This window comes from Pelobates fuscus, chromosome 9 (genome assembly GCF_036172605.1).
Source record: "Pelobates fuscus isolate aPelFus1 chromosome 9, aPelFus1.pri, whole genome shotgun sequence".
Taxonomy (NCBI): domain Eukaryota; kingdom Metazoa; phylum Chordata; class Amphibia; order Anura; family Pelobatidae; genus Pelobates; species Pelobates fuscus.
This window is the reverse complement of record NC_086325.1, coordinates 25,222,826-25,240,856: the sequence shown is the minus strand read 5'-3', so window position 1 is coordinate 25,240,856 and position 18,031 is coordinate 25,222,826. Positions and strand designations below refer to the sequence as shown.

Sequence of the window (18,031 nt, the reverse complement as noted above, 5' to 3'; positions counted from 1 at the left end):
CAGTCACCAATCCAAACAACACCCATATAACACAGTCACCAATCCAAACAGCACCCATATAACAGTCACCAATCCAAATAGCACCCATATAACACAGTCACCAATCCACACAGCACCCATATAAAACAGTCACCAATCCACACAGCACTCATATAACACAGTCACCAATCCAAACAACACCCATATAACACAGTCACCAATCCAAATAGCACCCATATAACACAGTCACCAATCCACACAGCACCCATATAACACAGTCACCAATCCAAATAGCACCCATTTAACACAGTCACCAATCCAAACAGCACCCATATAACAAAGTCACCAATCCACACAGCACCCATATAACACAGTCACCAATCCAAATAGCACCCATATAACACAGTCACCAATCCAAACAGCACCCATATAAAACAGTCACCAATCCACACAGCACTCATATAACACAGTCACCAATCCAAACAGCACCCATATAACAAAGTCACCAATCCAAACAACACCCATATAACACAGTCACCCATCCAAACAGCACCCATATAACAGTCACCAATCCACACAGCACTCATATAACACAGTCACCAATCCAAACAGCACCCATATAACACAGTCACCAATCCAAACAGCACTCATATAACCCAGTCACCAATCCAAACAGCACCCATATAACACAGTCACCAATCCAAATAGCACCCATATAACACAGTCACCAATCCACACAGCACCCATATAAAACAGTCACCAATCCACACAGCACTCATATAACAGTCACCAATCCAAACAACACCCATATAACACAGTCACCAATCCAAACAGCACCCATATAACAGTCACCAATCCAAATAGCACCCATATAACACAGTCACCAATCCACACAGCACCCATATAAAACAGTCACCAATCCACACAGCACTCATATAACACAGTCACCAATCCAAACAACACCCATGTAACACAGTCACCAATCCAAATAGCACCCATATAACACAGTCACCAATCCACACAGCACCCATATAACACAGTCACCAATCCAAATAGCACCCATTTAACACAGTCACCAATCCAAACAGCACCCATATAACAAAGTCACCAATCCACACAGCACCCATATAACACAGTCACCAATCCAAATAGCACCCATATAACACAGTCACCAATCCAAACAGCACCCATATAAAACAGTCACCAATCCACACAGCACTCATATAACACAGTCACCAATCCAAACAACACACATATAACACAGTCACCCATCCAAACAGCACCCATATAACAGTCACCAATCCACACAGCACTCATATAACACAGTCACCAATCCAAACAGCACCCATATAACACAGTCACCAATCCATACAGCACTCATATAACACAGTCACCAATCCAAACAGCACCCATATAACACAGTCACCAATCCACACAGCACCCATATAACACAGTCACCAATCCAAACAGCACCCATATAAAACAGTCACCAATCCAAATAGCACCCATTTAACACTGTCACCAATCCAGACAGTACCCATATAACACAGTAACCAATGCAAACAGCAGCCATATAACAGTCACCAATGCAAACAGCACCCATATAACACAGTCACCAATCCAAACAGCACCCATATAAAACCGTCACCAATGCAAACAGCACCCATATAACAGTTACCAATCCAAACAGCACCCATATAACACAATCACCAATCCAAACAGCACCAATCTAATACTGTCACCAATCCAAACAGCACCCATATAACACAGTCACCAATGCAAACAGCACCCATATAACACAGTCACCAATCCAAACAGCACCCATATAAAACAGTCACCAATCCAAATAGCACCAATTTAACACTGTCACCAATCCAAACAGCACCCATATAACACAGTCACCAATCCAAACAGCACCCATATAAAACGGTCACCAATCCAAACAGCACCCATATAACAGTCACCAATCCAAACAGCACCCATATAAAACCGTCACCAATGCAAACAGCACCCATATAACAGTCACCAATGCAAACAGCACCCATATAAAAGTCACCAATCCAAACAGCACCCATATAACACAGTCACCAATGCAAACAGCACCCATATAACACAGTCACCAATCCAAACAGCACCCATATAACACAATCACCAATCCAAACAGCACCAATCTAACACTGTCACCAATGCAAACAGCACCCATATAACACAGTCACCAATCCAAACAGCACCCATATAACACACTAACCAATGCAAACAGCACCCATATAACACAGTCACCGATCCAAACAGCACCCATATAACACAGTCACCAATCCAAACAGCACCCATATAACACAGTCACCAATCCAAACAGCACCCATATAACACAGTCACCAATGCAAACAGCACCCATATAACAAAGTCACCAATCCAAACAGCACCCATATAACACAGTCACCAATGCAAACAGCACCCATATAACACAGTCGCCAATGCAAACAGCACCCATATAACACAGTCACCAATCCAAACAGCACCCATATAACAAAGTCACCAATCCAAATAGCACCCATATAACACAGTCACCAATCCAAATAGCACCCATATAACACAGTCACCAATCCAAATAGCACCCATATAACAGTCACCCATCCAAACAGCACCCATATAAAACAGTCACCAATCCACACAGCACTCATATAACACAGTCACCAATCCAAACAGCACCCATATAACAGTCACCAATCCAAACAGCACCCATATAACAAAGTCACCAATCCAAACAACACCCATATAACACAGTCACCCATCCAAACAGCACCCATATAACACAGTCACCAATCCACACAGCACTCATATAACACAGTCACCAATCCAAACAGCACCCATATAACACAGTCACCAATCCAAACAGCACTCATATAACACAGTCACCAATCCAAACAGCACCCATATAACACAGTCACCAATCCAAATAGCACCCATATAACACAGTCACCAATCCACACAGCACCCATATAAAACAGTCACCAATCCACACAGCACTCATATAACAGTCACCAATCCAAACAGCACTCATATAACACAGTCACCAATCCAAACAACACCCATATAACAGTCACCAATCCAAACAGCACCCATATAACAGTCACCAATCCAAACAGCACCCATATAACAGTCACCAATCCAAACAGCACCCATATAACACAGTCACCAATCCAAACAGCACCCATATAACACAGTCACCAATCCAAATAGCACCCATATAACACAGTCACCAATCCACACAGCACCCATATAAAACAGTCACCAATCCACACAGCACTCATATAACACAGTCACCAATCCAAACAACACCCATATAACACAGTCACCAATCCAAATAGCACCCATATAACACAGTCACCAATCCAAATAGCACCCATATAACAGTCACCAATGCAAATAGCACCCATATAACACAGTCACCAATCCACACAGCACCCATATAACACAGTCACCAATCCAAATAGCACCCATATAACAGTCACCAATCCACACAGCACCCATATAACACAGTCACCAATCCACACAGCACCCATACAACACAGTCACCAATCCAAATAGCACCCATATAACACAGTCACCAATCCAAATAGCACCCATATAACAGTCACCCATCCAAACAGCACCCATATAAAACAGTCACCAATCCACACAGCACTCATATAACAGTCACCAATCCAAACAGCACCCATATAACACAGTCACCAATCCAAATAGCACCCATATAACACAGTCACCAATCCAAACAGCACCCATATAACAAAGTCACCAATCCAAACAACACCCATATAACACAGTCACCAATCCAAACAGCACCCATATAACACAGTCACCAATCCACACAGCACCCATATAACACAGTCACCAATCCAAACAGCACCCATATAACACAGTCACCAATCCAAACAGCACTCATATAACACAGTCACCAATCCAAATAGCACCCATATAACACAGTCACCAATCCACACAGCACCCATATAAAACAGTCACCAATCCACACAGCACTCATATAACACAGTCACCAATCCAAACAACACCCATATAACACAGTCACCAATCCAAACAGCTTCCATATAACAGTCACCAATCCAAATAGCACCCATATAACACAGTCACCAATCCACACAGCACCCATATAAAACAGTCACCAATCCACACAGCACTCATATAACACAGTCACCAATCCAAACAACACCCATATAACACAGTCACCAATCCAAATAGCACCCATATAACACAGTCACCAATCCACACAGCACCCATATAACACAGTCACCAATCCAAATAGCACCCATATAACACAGTCACCAATCCACACAGCACCCATATAAAACAGTCACCAATCCACACAGCACTCATATAACACAGTCACCAATCCAAACAGCACCCATATAACACAGTCACCAATCCAAACAGCACTCATATAACACAGTCACCAATCCAAATAGCACCCATATAACACAGTCACCAATCCACACAGCACCCATATAAAACAGTCACCAATCCACACAGCACTCATATAACACAGTCACCAATCCAAACAACACCCATATAACACAGTCACCAATCCAAACAGCTTCCATATAACAGTCACCAATCCAAATAGCACCCATATAACACAGTCACCAATCCACACAGCACCCATATAAAACAGTCACCAATCCACACAGCACTCATATAACACAGTCACCAATCCAAACAACACCCATATAACACAGTCACCAATCCAAATAGCACCCATATAACACAGTCACCAATCCACACAGCACCCATATAACACAGTCACCAATCCAAATAGCACCCATATAACACAGTCACCAATCCAAACAGCACCCATATAAAACAGTCACCAATCCACACAGCACTCATATAACACAGTCACCAATCCAAACAGCACCCATATAACAAAGTCACCAATCCAAACAACACCCATATAACACAGTCACCCATCCAAACAGCACCCATATAACACAGTCACCAATCCACACAGCACTCATATAACACAGTCACCAATCCAAACAGCACCCATATAACACAGTCACCAATCCACACAGCACTCATATAACACAGTCACCAATCCAAACAGCACCCATATAACACAGTCACCAATCCACACAGCACCCATATAACACAGTCACCAATCCAAACAGCACCCATATAAAACAGTCACCAATCCAAATAGCACCCATTTAACACTGTCACCAATCCAGACAGTACCCATATAACACAGTAACCAATGCAAACAGCAGCCATATAACAGTCACCAATGCAAACAGCACCCATATAACACAGTCACCAATCCAAACAGCACCCATATAAAACCGTCACCAATGCAAACAGCACCCATGTAACAGTCACCAATCCAAACAGCACCCATATAACACAATCACCAATCCAAACAGCACCAATCTAATACTGTCCCCAATCCAAACAGCACCCATATAACACAGTCACCAATGCAAACAGCACCCATATAACACAGTCACCAATCCAAACAGCACCCATATAACAGTCATCATTCCAAACAGCACCCATATAACACAGTCACCAATGCAAACAGCACCCATATAACACAGTCACCAATCCAAACAGCACCCATATAAAACAGTCACCAATCCAAATAGCACCCATTTAACACTGTCACCAATCCAAACAGCACCCATATAACACAGTCACCAATCCAAACAGCACCCATATAAAACGGTCACCAATGCAAACAGCACCCATATAACAGTCACCAATCCAAACAGCACCCATATCAAACCGTCACCAATGCAAACAGCACCCATATAACAGTCACCAATGCAAACAGCACCCATATAAAAGTCACCAATCCAAACAGCACCCATATAACAGTCACCAATGCAAACAGCACCCATATAACACAGTCACCAATGCAAACAGCACCCATATAACACAGTCACCAATCCAAACAGCACCCATATAACACAATCACCAATCCAAACAGCACCAATCTAACAGTCACCAATGCAAACAGCACCCATATAACACAGTCACCAATCCAAACAGCACCCATATAACACACTAACCAATGCAAACAGCACCCATATAACACAGTCACCGATCCAAACAGCACCCATATAACACAGTCACCAATCCAAACAGCACCCATATAACACAGTCACCAATCCAAACAGCACCCATATAACACAGTCACCAATGCAAACAGCACCCATATAACAAAGTCACCAATCCAAACAGCACCCATATAACAGTCACCAATGCAAACAGCACCCATATAACAGTCGCCAATGCAAACAGCACCCATATAACACAGTCACCAATCCAAACAGCACCCATATAACACAGTCACCAATCCAAACAGCACCCATATAACACAGTCACCAATCCAAACAGCACCCATATAACACAAGCACCAATCTAACACTGTCACCAATGCAAACAGCACCCATATAACAGTCACCAATGCAAACAGCACCCATATAACACAGTCATCATTCAAAACAGAACGCATAAAACATACCTCAATGAAAAAACAGCACCCATATAACACACATTCATCAATCAATCAAAAAAACTGCACACATTCATTAAACAAAACAGCACCCACAAAACACACCTTCACCAATAAAAACAGCAGCCATATACCACATTCAACAGTCTAAAACAGAATCCATACAACACACAGTAATTAATTAAAAAACACTTCTATAACACAAATACATTAATAAACAGAAAATTCCTATAACAATGACCGTCCAGATATACACAACTGCACATCATACATTCTGTACCCACTAACAACCAGAGGCAGACACAGCACACCAGATTAGAGTTTGTACCAAGAGAAAATTACCATCTGAGCCTTTACTTAAAAATACTGATTTAAAAATAAAAAAATAAGTAAAACATACAGTTTTACTACAGTGATAACACGTTATAATTTGTCTCTTCAAAAACATAGCAACTCACAGAAAAGTTTATTTAAAGATTGAAACCGGCGCAGTGAGGTCAATAAGACCCTGCGTTATGGTGTACCTGGGCACATTCCTAACTCTCACCTATACCAACAACACAGCACCCATAATGCACCCGTGCAGCATCTATATGTCACGCATTCTGCATTAGTTAAGCATACCACGGCCATATATCACACACATACTGAATTACCAGACATCCAAACACACCAAGATTTAATTCATACTTCAGCTACAATGCACCATATCCACATTACGGAAACATACGCATGTCACCTTGTTTGATTTTCATATATTTTTGCAAATACCCCAGGCGGTGACATCGCTGCTTGTAGTGCAGTGGCCGGTGTGTGCATATGAAGGTGAGTTTTACGTATTTGGATCTGTCCGTTACAGCGGCTGCCATGGTTGTCCTGCCAGCACTTCCCGGAGCCCACGTCACCTCTGTTCTCTCGAGCATGCGCAACAGAGCAACACTGATGTCGGATGATTACAAAACCACATGACCCTTTTTAGACAGCGACTTTTTCCATTCAACTGTCACTATTGACGGGTGAGGGTTTGGCAAAGTTTGACAGTGGTAGCTCCACCTTTAGTCAAAGTTGTCACGTGTATTAAAAAAACATAAGACAAGCAGTACTTATAAGACTTTGTCTTATGATATGTTTTGACTTCGTAGCAATTTCAGTGGAATTCCAACTCAGTCTTTATGAGCATTTGATTTTATCTTTATGGAGGGTGGAATGACGATACTATTTTAATGCCTACCTCTGTGTATTTTTCACAGGACCTTCTCTTTCCATCTTTATAGCGGAACTGTCAGTTCAGGGGTAATGGCACATTCAAAAAGCTAACTAGGTGATATTAGTGCACGCTGGGCATCTTGGGATTTTAACAGCAACAGTCACCCCAAAAGGCAGCAGATACAATTACCTGTCTGCTCATTTCATCCCAGAAATATAGAAACATAGAATGTGACGGCAGATAAGAACCATTCGGCCCATCTAGTCTGCCCAGTTTTCTAAATACTTTCATTAGTCCCTGGCCTTATCTTATAATTAGGATAGCCTTATGCCTATCCCACGCATGCTTAAACTCCTTTACTATAATTTAAGATCACTTACTGGGAGGAGTAAAAGGTGAACTATCACCAGAAGAATAAGGCCAGGGACTAATGAAAGTAGGACAGACTAGATGGGCCGTCACATTCAATGTTTCTAAGAAAGGTGATAGTTTCCATTTAAAACGGTCAATTCCAGGATTTGACCAATTTGTACTTTTAATACATTAGAGAGAAGTTGCATTAAAATATATGCAGAAATAGTAATAAATAAGTAAATAAAACTGTGTGCAGAGTTGTTTGATTGCAATTCTTCCCTGGCTACAATAAAAACAGAATGGCTCCTAAATACGTCTATCCAGACCTTAAACCCGAACATGTCTGCCACCACCCTAAACTAGTGCAGGGTTAGTAAATCACTGGAGTTCTTAAACTCCCCACAAATCTCACTGCAGGCTCATAGGTTTTTTAAAAATTCTAAATAGAACTCTTCTCTAGGTACTAAAAATATCAGATTATGTCCTAAATATGCTATGCTGGCTCTTACAAAAGGTACGGATGACCTTTTCTTTTTCTATTTCTATTTAATTCTCAAAACTTGATGAAAGGGTCATTCTATTATAAAACAGTGCGGAGAGGACAGTTACGCTCCTAGCTTTACTCTCACGTACACATCCTTGATTATACTGATAAATAAACCTGATCTTGCCATATGCTAAAAATAACATTTGTATTCATCCTGCAACAGCACCCATTCATTAGTTCACTCAGAGCCCAGTCGTGCTATGGAATATTGCTTGTTCTGCAAAATGTTGTGAAGCCTGTCAATCATTTCTAAATAATTGAATGGAGCAAACAATTAACAAATAGTTCTATTTCCTTTGCAGGTCGCATGAAAAGGAAAAAGTCCAATATTTGGAGATCACATGGCAGGACAACACATGCTGAATTACAACACAAAAGGCCCACCGGCTTGGTATCAAATAGGTTCTTTCCTTTAATAATCATTATTCAAATAAGGAAACTGTGAGCTGGATTAATGCTTTTATACCTTCAAAGTATTTATGTATCTATCTATCAAACTATCTATCTATGTATCTATCAGACTATCTATCTATGTATCTATCAAACTATCTATCTATGTATCTATCAAACTATCTATCTATGTATCTATCAGACTATCTATCTATGTATCTATCAGACTATCTATCTATGTATCTATCAGACTATCTATCTATGTATCTATCAAACTATCTATCTATGTATCTGTCAAACGATCTATCTATCTATGTATCTATCAAACTATCTATCTATGTATCTGTCAAACGATCTATCTATGAATCTATCAAACTATCTATCTATGTATCTATCAGACTATCTATCTATGTATCTATCAGACTATCTATCTATGTATCTATCAAACTATCTATCTATGTATCTATCAAACTATCTATCTATGTATCTATCAAACTATCTATCTATGTATCTGTCAAACTATCTATCTATGTATCTATCAAACTATCTATCTATCTATCAAACTATCTATCTATGTATCTATCAAACTATCTATCTATGTATCTATCAAACTATCTATCTATGTATCTATCAAACTATCTATCTATGTATCTATCAAACTATCTATCTATGTATCTGTCAAACTATCTATCTATGTATCTATCAAACTATCTATCTATGTATCTGTCAAACTATCTATCTATGTATCTATCAAACTATCTATCTATGTATCTATCAAACTATCTATGTATCTATCAAACTATCTATCTATGTATCTATCAAACTATCTATCTATGTATCTGTCAAACTATCTATCTATGTATCTATCAAACTATCTATCTATGTATCTATCAAACTATCTATCTATGTATCTGTCAAACGATCTATCTATGAATCTATCAAACTATCTATCTATGTATCTGTCAAACTATCTATCTATGTATCTGTCAGACTATCTATCTATGTATCTATCAAACTATCTATCTATGTATCTATCAAACTATCTATCTATGTATCTGTCAAACGATCTATCTATGAATCTATCAAACTATCTATCTATCTATGTATCTATCAAACTATCTATCTATGTATCTATCAAACTATCTATCTATGTATCTGTCAAACTATCTATCTATGTATCTGTCAAACTATCTATCTATGTATCTATCAAACTATCTATCTATGTATCTATCAAACTATCTATCTATGTATCTATCAAACTATCTATCTATGTATCTATCAAACTATCTATGTATCTATCAAACTATCTATCTATGTATCTATCAAACTATCTATCTATGTATCTGTCAAACTATCTATCTATGTATCTATCAAACTATCTATCTATGTATCTATGTATCTATCAAACTATCTATCTATGTATCTATCAAACTATCTATCTATGTATCTGTCAAACGATCTATCTATGAATCTATCAAACTATCTATCTATGTATCTGTCAAACTATCTATCTATGTATCTGTCAGACTATCTATCTATGTATCTATCAAACTATCTATCTATGTATCTATCAAACTATCTATCTATGTATCTGTCAAACGATCTATCTATGTATCTGTCAAACGATCTATCTATGAATCTATCAAACTATCTATCTATCTATGTATCTATCAAACTATCTATCTATGTATCTATCAAACTATCTATCTATGTATCTGTCAAACTATCTATCTATGTATCTGTCAAACTATCTATCTATGTATCTATCAAACTATCTATCTATGTATCTATCAAACTATCTATCTATGTATCTATCAAACTATCTATCTATGTATCTGTCAAACGATCTATCTATGAATCTATCAAACTATCTATCTATGTATCTGTCAAACTATCTATCTATGTATCTGTCAGACTATCTATCTATGTATCTATCAAACTATCTATCTATGTATCTATCAAACTATCTATCTATGTATCTGTCAAACGATCTATCTATGAATCTATCAAACTATCTATCTATGTATCTGTCAAACTATCTATCTATGTATCTGTCAGACTATCTATCTATGTATCTATCAAACTATCTATCTATGTATCTATCAAACTATCTATCTATGTATCTGTCAAACGATCTATCTATGAATCTATCAAACTATCTATCTATCTATGTATCTATCAAACTATCTATCTATGTATCTATCAAACTATCTATCTATGTATCTGTCAAACTATCTATCTATGTATCTGTCAAACTATCTATCTATGTATCTATCAAACTATCTATCTATGTATCTATCAAACTATCTATCTATGTATCTATCAAACTATCTATGTATCTATCAAACTATCTATCTATGTATCTATCAAACTATCTATCTATGTATCTGTCAAACTATCTATCTATGTATCTATCAAACTATCTATCTATGTATCTATGTATCTATCAAACTATCTATCTATGTATCTATCAAACTATCTATCTATGTATCTGTCAAACGATCTATCTATGAATCTATCAAACTATCTATCTATGTATCTGTCAAACTATCTATCTATGTATCTGTCAAACTATCTATCTATGTATCTGTCAAACTATCTATCTATGTATCTATCAAACTATCTATCTATGTATCTATCAAACTATCTATCTATGTATCTATCAAACTATCTATCTATGTATCTGTCAAACGATCTATCTATCTATGTATCTATCAAACTATCTATCTATGTATCTGTCAAACGATCTATCTATGAATCTATCAAACTATCTATCTATGTATCTATCAAACTATCTATCTATGTATCTATGTATCTATCAAACTATCTATCTATGTATCTTTCAAACTATCTATCTATGTATCTGTCAAACGATCTATCTATGAATCTATCAAACTATCTATCTATGTATCTGTCAAACTATCTATCTATGTATCTGTCAGACTATCTATCTATGTATCTATCAAACTATCTATCTATGTATCTATCAAACTATCTATCTATGTATCTATCAAACTATCTATCTATGTATCTGTCAAACGATCTATCTATGAATCTATCAAACTATCTATCTATCTATGTATCTATCAAACTATCTATCTATGTATCTATCAAACTATCTATCTATGTATCTGTCAAACTATCTATCTATGTATCTGTCAAACTATCTATCTATGTATCTATCAAACTATCTATCTATGTATCTATCAAACTATCTATGTATCTATCAAACTATCTATCTATGTATCTATCAAACTATCTATCTATGTATCTGTCAAACTATCTATCTATGTATCTATCAAACTATCTATCTATCAAACTATCTATGTATCTATCAGACTATCTATGTATCTATCAAACTATCTATGTATCTGTCAAACTATCTATGTATCTATCTGTCAAACTATCTATGTATCTATCAGACTATCTATGTATCTATCAAACTATCTATGTATCTGTCAAACTATCTATGTATCTATCAGACTATCTATGTATTTATCAAACTATCTATCTATGTATCTATCATACTATCTATCTATGTATCTATCAGACTATCTATCTATGTATCTGTCAGACTATCTATCTATGTATCTATCAGACTATCTATCTATGTATCTGTCAGACTATCTATCTATGTATCTGTCAGACTATCTATCTATGTATCTGTCAGACTATCTATCTATGTATCTGTCAGACTATCTATCTATGTATCTGTCAGACTATCTATCTATGTATCTGTCAGACTATCTATGTATCTATCTATCTATCTATGTATCTATCAAACTATCTATCTATGTATCTATCAAACTATCTATCTATGTATTTATCAAACTATCTATCTATGTATCTGTCAAACTATCTATGTATTTATCAAACTATCTATCTATGTATCTATCAGACTATCTATCTATGTATCTATCAGACTATCTATCTATGTATCTATCAGACTATCTATCTATGTATCTATCAGACTATCTATCTATGTATCTATCAGACTATCTATCTATGAATCTATCAGACTATCTATCTATGTATCCGTCAAACTATCTATGTATCTATCAAACTATCTATCTATGTATCTATCAAACTATCTATGTATCTGTCAAACTATCTATCTATGTATTTATCAAACTATCTATCTATGTATCTGTCAAACTATCTATCTATGTATCTGTCAAACTATCTATCTATGTATCTATCAAACTATCTATCTATGTATCTGTCAGACTATCTATCTATGTATCTGTCAGACTATCTATCTATGTATCTGTCAGACTATCTATCTATGTATTTATCAAACTATCTATGTATTTATCAAACTATCTATGTATTTATCAAACTATCTATCTATGTATCTATCAAACTATCTATCTATGTATCTGTCAAACGATCTATCTATGAATCTGTCAAACTATCTATCTATGTATCTGTCAAACTATCTATCTATGTATCTGTCAAACTATCTATCTATGTATCTGTCAAACTATCTATCTATGTATTTATCAAACTATCTACGACTGGCAAGCCTCAGCGGACCCTAAAAGCGAACATCAGCCCCATCCACGCACTAAACTTGCAGGCAGCCCACCACATCAAAATGGCGGACAAGCAGTCTCATGGAAATTCTGGGCCATCACAACAAAGCCCCAACACAAAGGACTCTCTCACTACCCGTCTGGACGAGCTGTTTGAGGCCTTCTGGGAACGGATAACGGCCCGGCACGAGGCAGAGCAATCAAAGCTGCTGGAGAACGGACGCACGGAGGTCCAACAAGGCGACATAGACCGGAGTGGGACCAGGCTGCCTTCGGGCAAAGCCATGAAAAATCAGCCCAAGTATCTCCATACTAGCCCATCCGAGCCGAGGGCCACCAGGGGAGTAACCCCGAAGCATCGACCACGCAGGCGGAGACCCACCTGCCGACGATGACATGCCACCAACACCAGGGTCTCCAGACCAGTCCCGAAAGGGAAGGACCCGGCCTTCAAAAGTCCCCGAGTCCGTGGCCACAGGATGCTGGCCCCGCTACAAGCCCGGAGCGTGAGGGCGCCACCGGTCAGCTCCTGGCCAACCGCCAACCTCTACAATACCTCACACAAGCGCCAGAAAGCGCAGAAGCACGCACGCAAGACGAAGGCTCTAACATGGACGGCTCGCAAGCAGCAGAGCCCATCAAAGCTATCTACAGCACGGAGGTGGAAACCACCAAAGAGCAGACCTCAACCCTGCATCAAACCTTACCAGCCATGGAAACTCGAGTTCCTGACAACCGACAAGCATAGCCTCAAACCTGGGACTCAAAACCCAGTACGGTTCAGTACAGATGGGGACATTACTCGAACGAAACGTGGTATAGGGTGAATGTTTTTGTCCCACTACCTTCCTTTATAGAGGGTACCCCCTGGGGAATCGCCATAGCATGATGTACCTTACACATAGCTGGCTATCCGCCTCTAACATGTCGACTCACTTTGTTTAGCCTTAAAACCAACTACCATATAGTTGATACCCTTGATTGCTAGCACCGTTTTCTCTTACCTTTGCACCCACTCAGGAGCTAAGCTTGGACCTTTAGTTAGCCTGCACTAGAAAAATATAAGTCTATGCCTAGACAGAATGTCAGTATCTTCCACAATTCATCAAGCTTGTTTATCATATGCTAGTATGTATATATTTCCTCCTGTAGTCTCTCAGGTCCTAAGCCCAGACTTATGTTTCAGCCTGTTTACTTAAACCATAAACATGTGCAGTTCTTCATTTGTCACGACACAGTTCTTCATTTGTATTTACCTGTGATTTTGCTATATGTTTGTCATGCTGTCGTGGCATCACAAGCAAACATGTTACTCTATGCACTAAGAAAAATAAATAATTTTAAAAAAATTCAGACGTGATGTTTATACATCACACCAAATGGCTAGTGTGAAAAACAAATTAATGACAAGTTGCACAATGAATGGAGGTTGCTGTGGACTGCATTTCTCATGATGTACATTGTGCAAAACAGCTGGCTGAAGATCATGGGAATGAAAGTCCAGAACAATTGCAATTTCAAAGTTTACCAATCACTGATCTGACTACAAACAACCTCTGGAAAGTCATCTGCTATAGACTGCAATGCCCTTTATAAAAGGAATTGTAGTGTGCAGAAGCTGGGGTAAACACTCTAGTTTATCCTTGTTTGACCCTTTATTATTCTACTCATGGCCACTGCATTATATAAAGACATACATACAAGTTATACATACGGTACCTTGGCCTTCCCCGTGCTTTGTAATATATGCACCAGTGCACAGGCCACCTCCTCTTTACTCTTTACACTTAGCACCGGCTCCAGCACAGCACACAACATCCGGTAGTTGTTGGTGACATACTCCGCAAACTCCTTGTACAGCTCCATGGGGAGGATGCTCATAGTTTGGTATCGGGATTTTAGGCGTATGGAGGGACAGCTATTCTTGCCCTTGTACGAGGTTGGTTGGGAGACCGGGTACCACTGCTCCACAAAGTGGCGTCCGCTGATGCTTGCAATGGGCACATTCACCATGCCCACATAATTGCTCTTCTCTTTGCGCCGTTTCTTGTCCGTGTCCTTGTAGAGGTGTAGACGTAGGTTCCGAACAGCTGGCAGGTTATTAAACTCAAAGTGCTCTCCCCAAAACACGGTCTCCCCCCGGGCCTTGCTGGTGGTACGGGCATACAAAATGTCATCCAAACACAGCTCGCAGTAATAGCGCTTTTTGGGGGGAAGGTCACGAGCTTCGATGATCCACAGCTTAAGGACATTATCCACCCGTCGGCTGTTATCCTAAGGAGAACCAAGGTAAAGTGTAAATGGACAGACAGAGAAAGGAGATGTTCGATTGATTGACTGAAATTATTTGTGCAAAACATCATATATATTACAAATCACTCTATACAATACATCACAGTGTAGATCTATATATTCATGTACCAACCAGAGCTCTGCATGATACAGCCAATGAAAGTGCACAGCTAGATAAGGATAGCCAAAAATAGGCCAACAACATGGAAAAAATGTAATGCTAATCCAGGAAATCCTGGAAGAGGAACCTTGCTGTTCTAATGAACACTCAAAGACAAGTACTGAAATCATAATCTTATATCCAATCTCTACTGAGGTGTTACCAGTTGCTGATGAGCCATCCATTAACAATGTTGAAGTGATCAGAAACCCAACACACTGTTCCAAAACGTTCTGAAAGCATTCGACACTTAGTTTCTGCGATGATAATCCTGTTGAACAGGAGTTAGCGACACTTTAACAAGACCATCAAAAACGTAGTGATTCCAACACCTCGAAGGACTGGAAAACACTTTTTTTGTTTGTACAAGAGCAAAGAAAATGTGATAAACACCTTCACTAACTAAATGATGTGCGGAAGGAACACTCGCTAATAATTCCTTGTTAATGAGTTAGACCATTTAAAGAACGAATACGCACTAACTAGAATATCTGTAGTTAAACTACAAGAATTGAGGATCAGAGGTAAAATAGTCAGGATCTCGTTCAATCAATATTGTGGTCATAGTCCTATAATAATTAATATTGCCATATTTATATTCATATTAATAATCATTATTTTTTATAAAATTATACTTTTTTCAGAATTTTCACAGAATATTATTTGTAATATTTCTTCCCACAATTATCCCTACATATAACATAGCAAAATACATAACACAACAAACATCCATGTGCACAATACCTGAAACCTGCATTTTAACACCTCAACCAAACAGGCCCTGCAGCTAGTATGGAGCATAACAGGTTAATAACATAGGCCGCTTATTAGCAATATCTAGGCATTAGGCTGCCTGTGACCTATGACCTGTGATGTCATCTAAAATTCCTCAAAGGCGCCAATTTCTTTTTTTTTTTTTTTTAACCTCACAATAGTGTCCTGTTGATCTCAACATCAGGAGATCAAAGATTACATTATGATTTAGGCCCCATCTTAAAACGGCAATATATTCTTGATTGTTCTGTATTGTGCACAGAAAAATGGATAATAAAATGTGGATCACTTAGATAACGGTCGCCCAATACAGGAATAAAAGCCAGAAAACGTTATTGATCGGTTGCAGACTCTGGACTGTAATTCAGGCTTTAATATTAAAACACACAAGCTCATTTACCTTGAAATTACAGCTTCCATTACTTGCTTGTTGTTGTTTTTTTTAGACAACAAAATTGAGCTCAGTTTTGAAACCACGAAACCATGGTAAAGCAAGTTAGTGAAGAGGCCCCCGCGTCAAATCTATGTCCCAGTTCTGTATTATGGCCACAAAACGGTTACTAAGAAATCTTTCAGAGAGACTGACTCCTATTTGAAAATACAACGACCCATGAATATATTAAATTTAACTAACCAACGAGATCTTACTCAGCAAAACAAACACCATTCATCCAAAGCTCTGCAGTGTCAGGTACACATTAAACAACATTAACTCTCAAGTGTACATTTCCAGCGTGCAACCCACGGCCTTTGCACTGTGACATTTAAAACAAAATGATTAGGCTAAGAGTAATAAATCTGTTTCTATATTGATGGCGGCTTAATTAAAATAATTGTGAATAATCGAAGAAGCTCTGATAGCTCTACAATGCAGCTACTACTGAATTCTAAGCGTATGTTTGTGGACGCTGTCCCCGTGTGTAGTCTTTAATTCATAAAAAAATAAATGTAAAAAACTGTCAGTTCTCATCCCCAGAGGGAGGGAATAATAAAATGCATTTGCTCTCTCGGAATCTAAAAACCTCCTGTATAAGGGACTTACCATATCCTTTTACCGTCCATTTTTAACAAAAAGTATTTTTTTACATTGGCACTTCCACTGATCTCTCTATTAACATTTATAATAGTTTAGCAATTATTATTATTTAATTTTTTTTTTATTCTCTTTGTAAAACTCTAAATCACTGAAGCAAACGTTGGCACTCTATGAATAATGATGATTATAATAGTAATAATAATAATAATAATATAATTAATGAGCAGAAGA

The 18,031-nt window shown here is 38.0% G+C and overlaps 1 protein-coding gene across 16 annotated transcripts in view; it reads right to left on the bottom strand.

Annotated features, from left to right (window-relative positions):
- SYNGAP1 (synaptic Ras GTPase activating protein 1) overlaps positions 1-18,031 on the bottom strand; it is a 271,449-nt gene that overhangs the window by 58,068 nt on the left and 195,350 nt on the right. For all 16 annotated transcript variants that reach the window (XM_063431595.1, XM_063431597.1, XM_063431596.1 and 13 more), the window contains one exon: positions 15,258-15,812. In XM_063431595.1, coding sequence (XP_063287665.1) covers positions 15,258-15,812 — 555 coding nt within the window. The remainder of the gene's footprint in view (positions 1-15,257; positions 15,813-18,031) is intronic.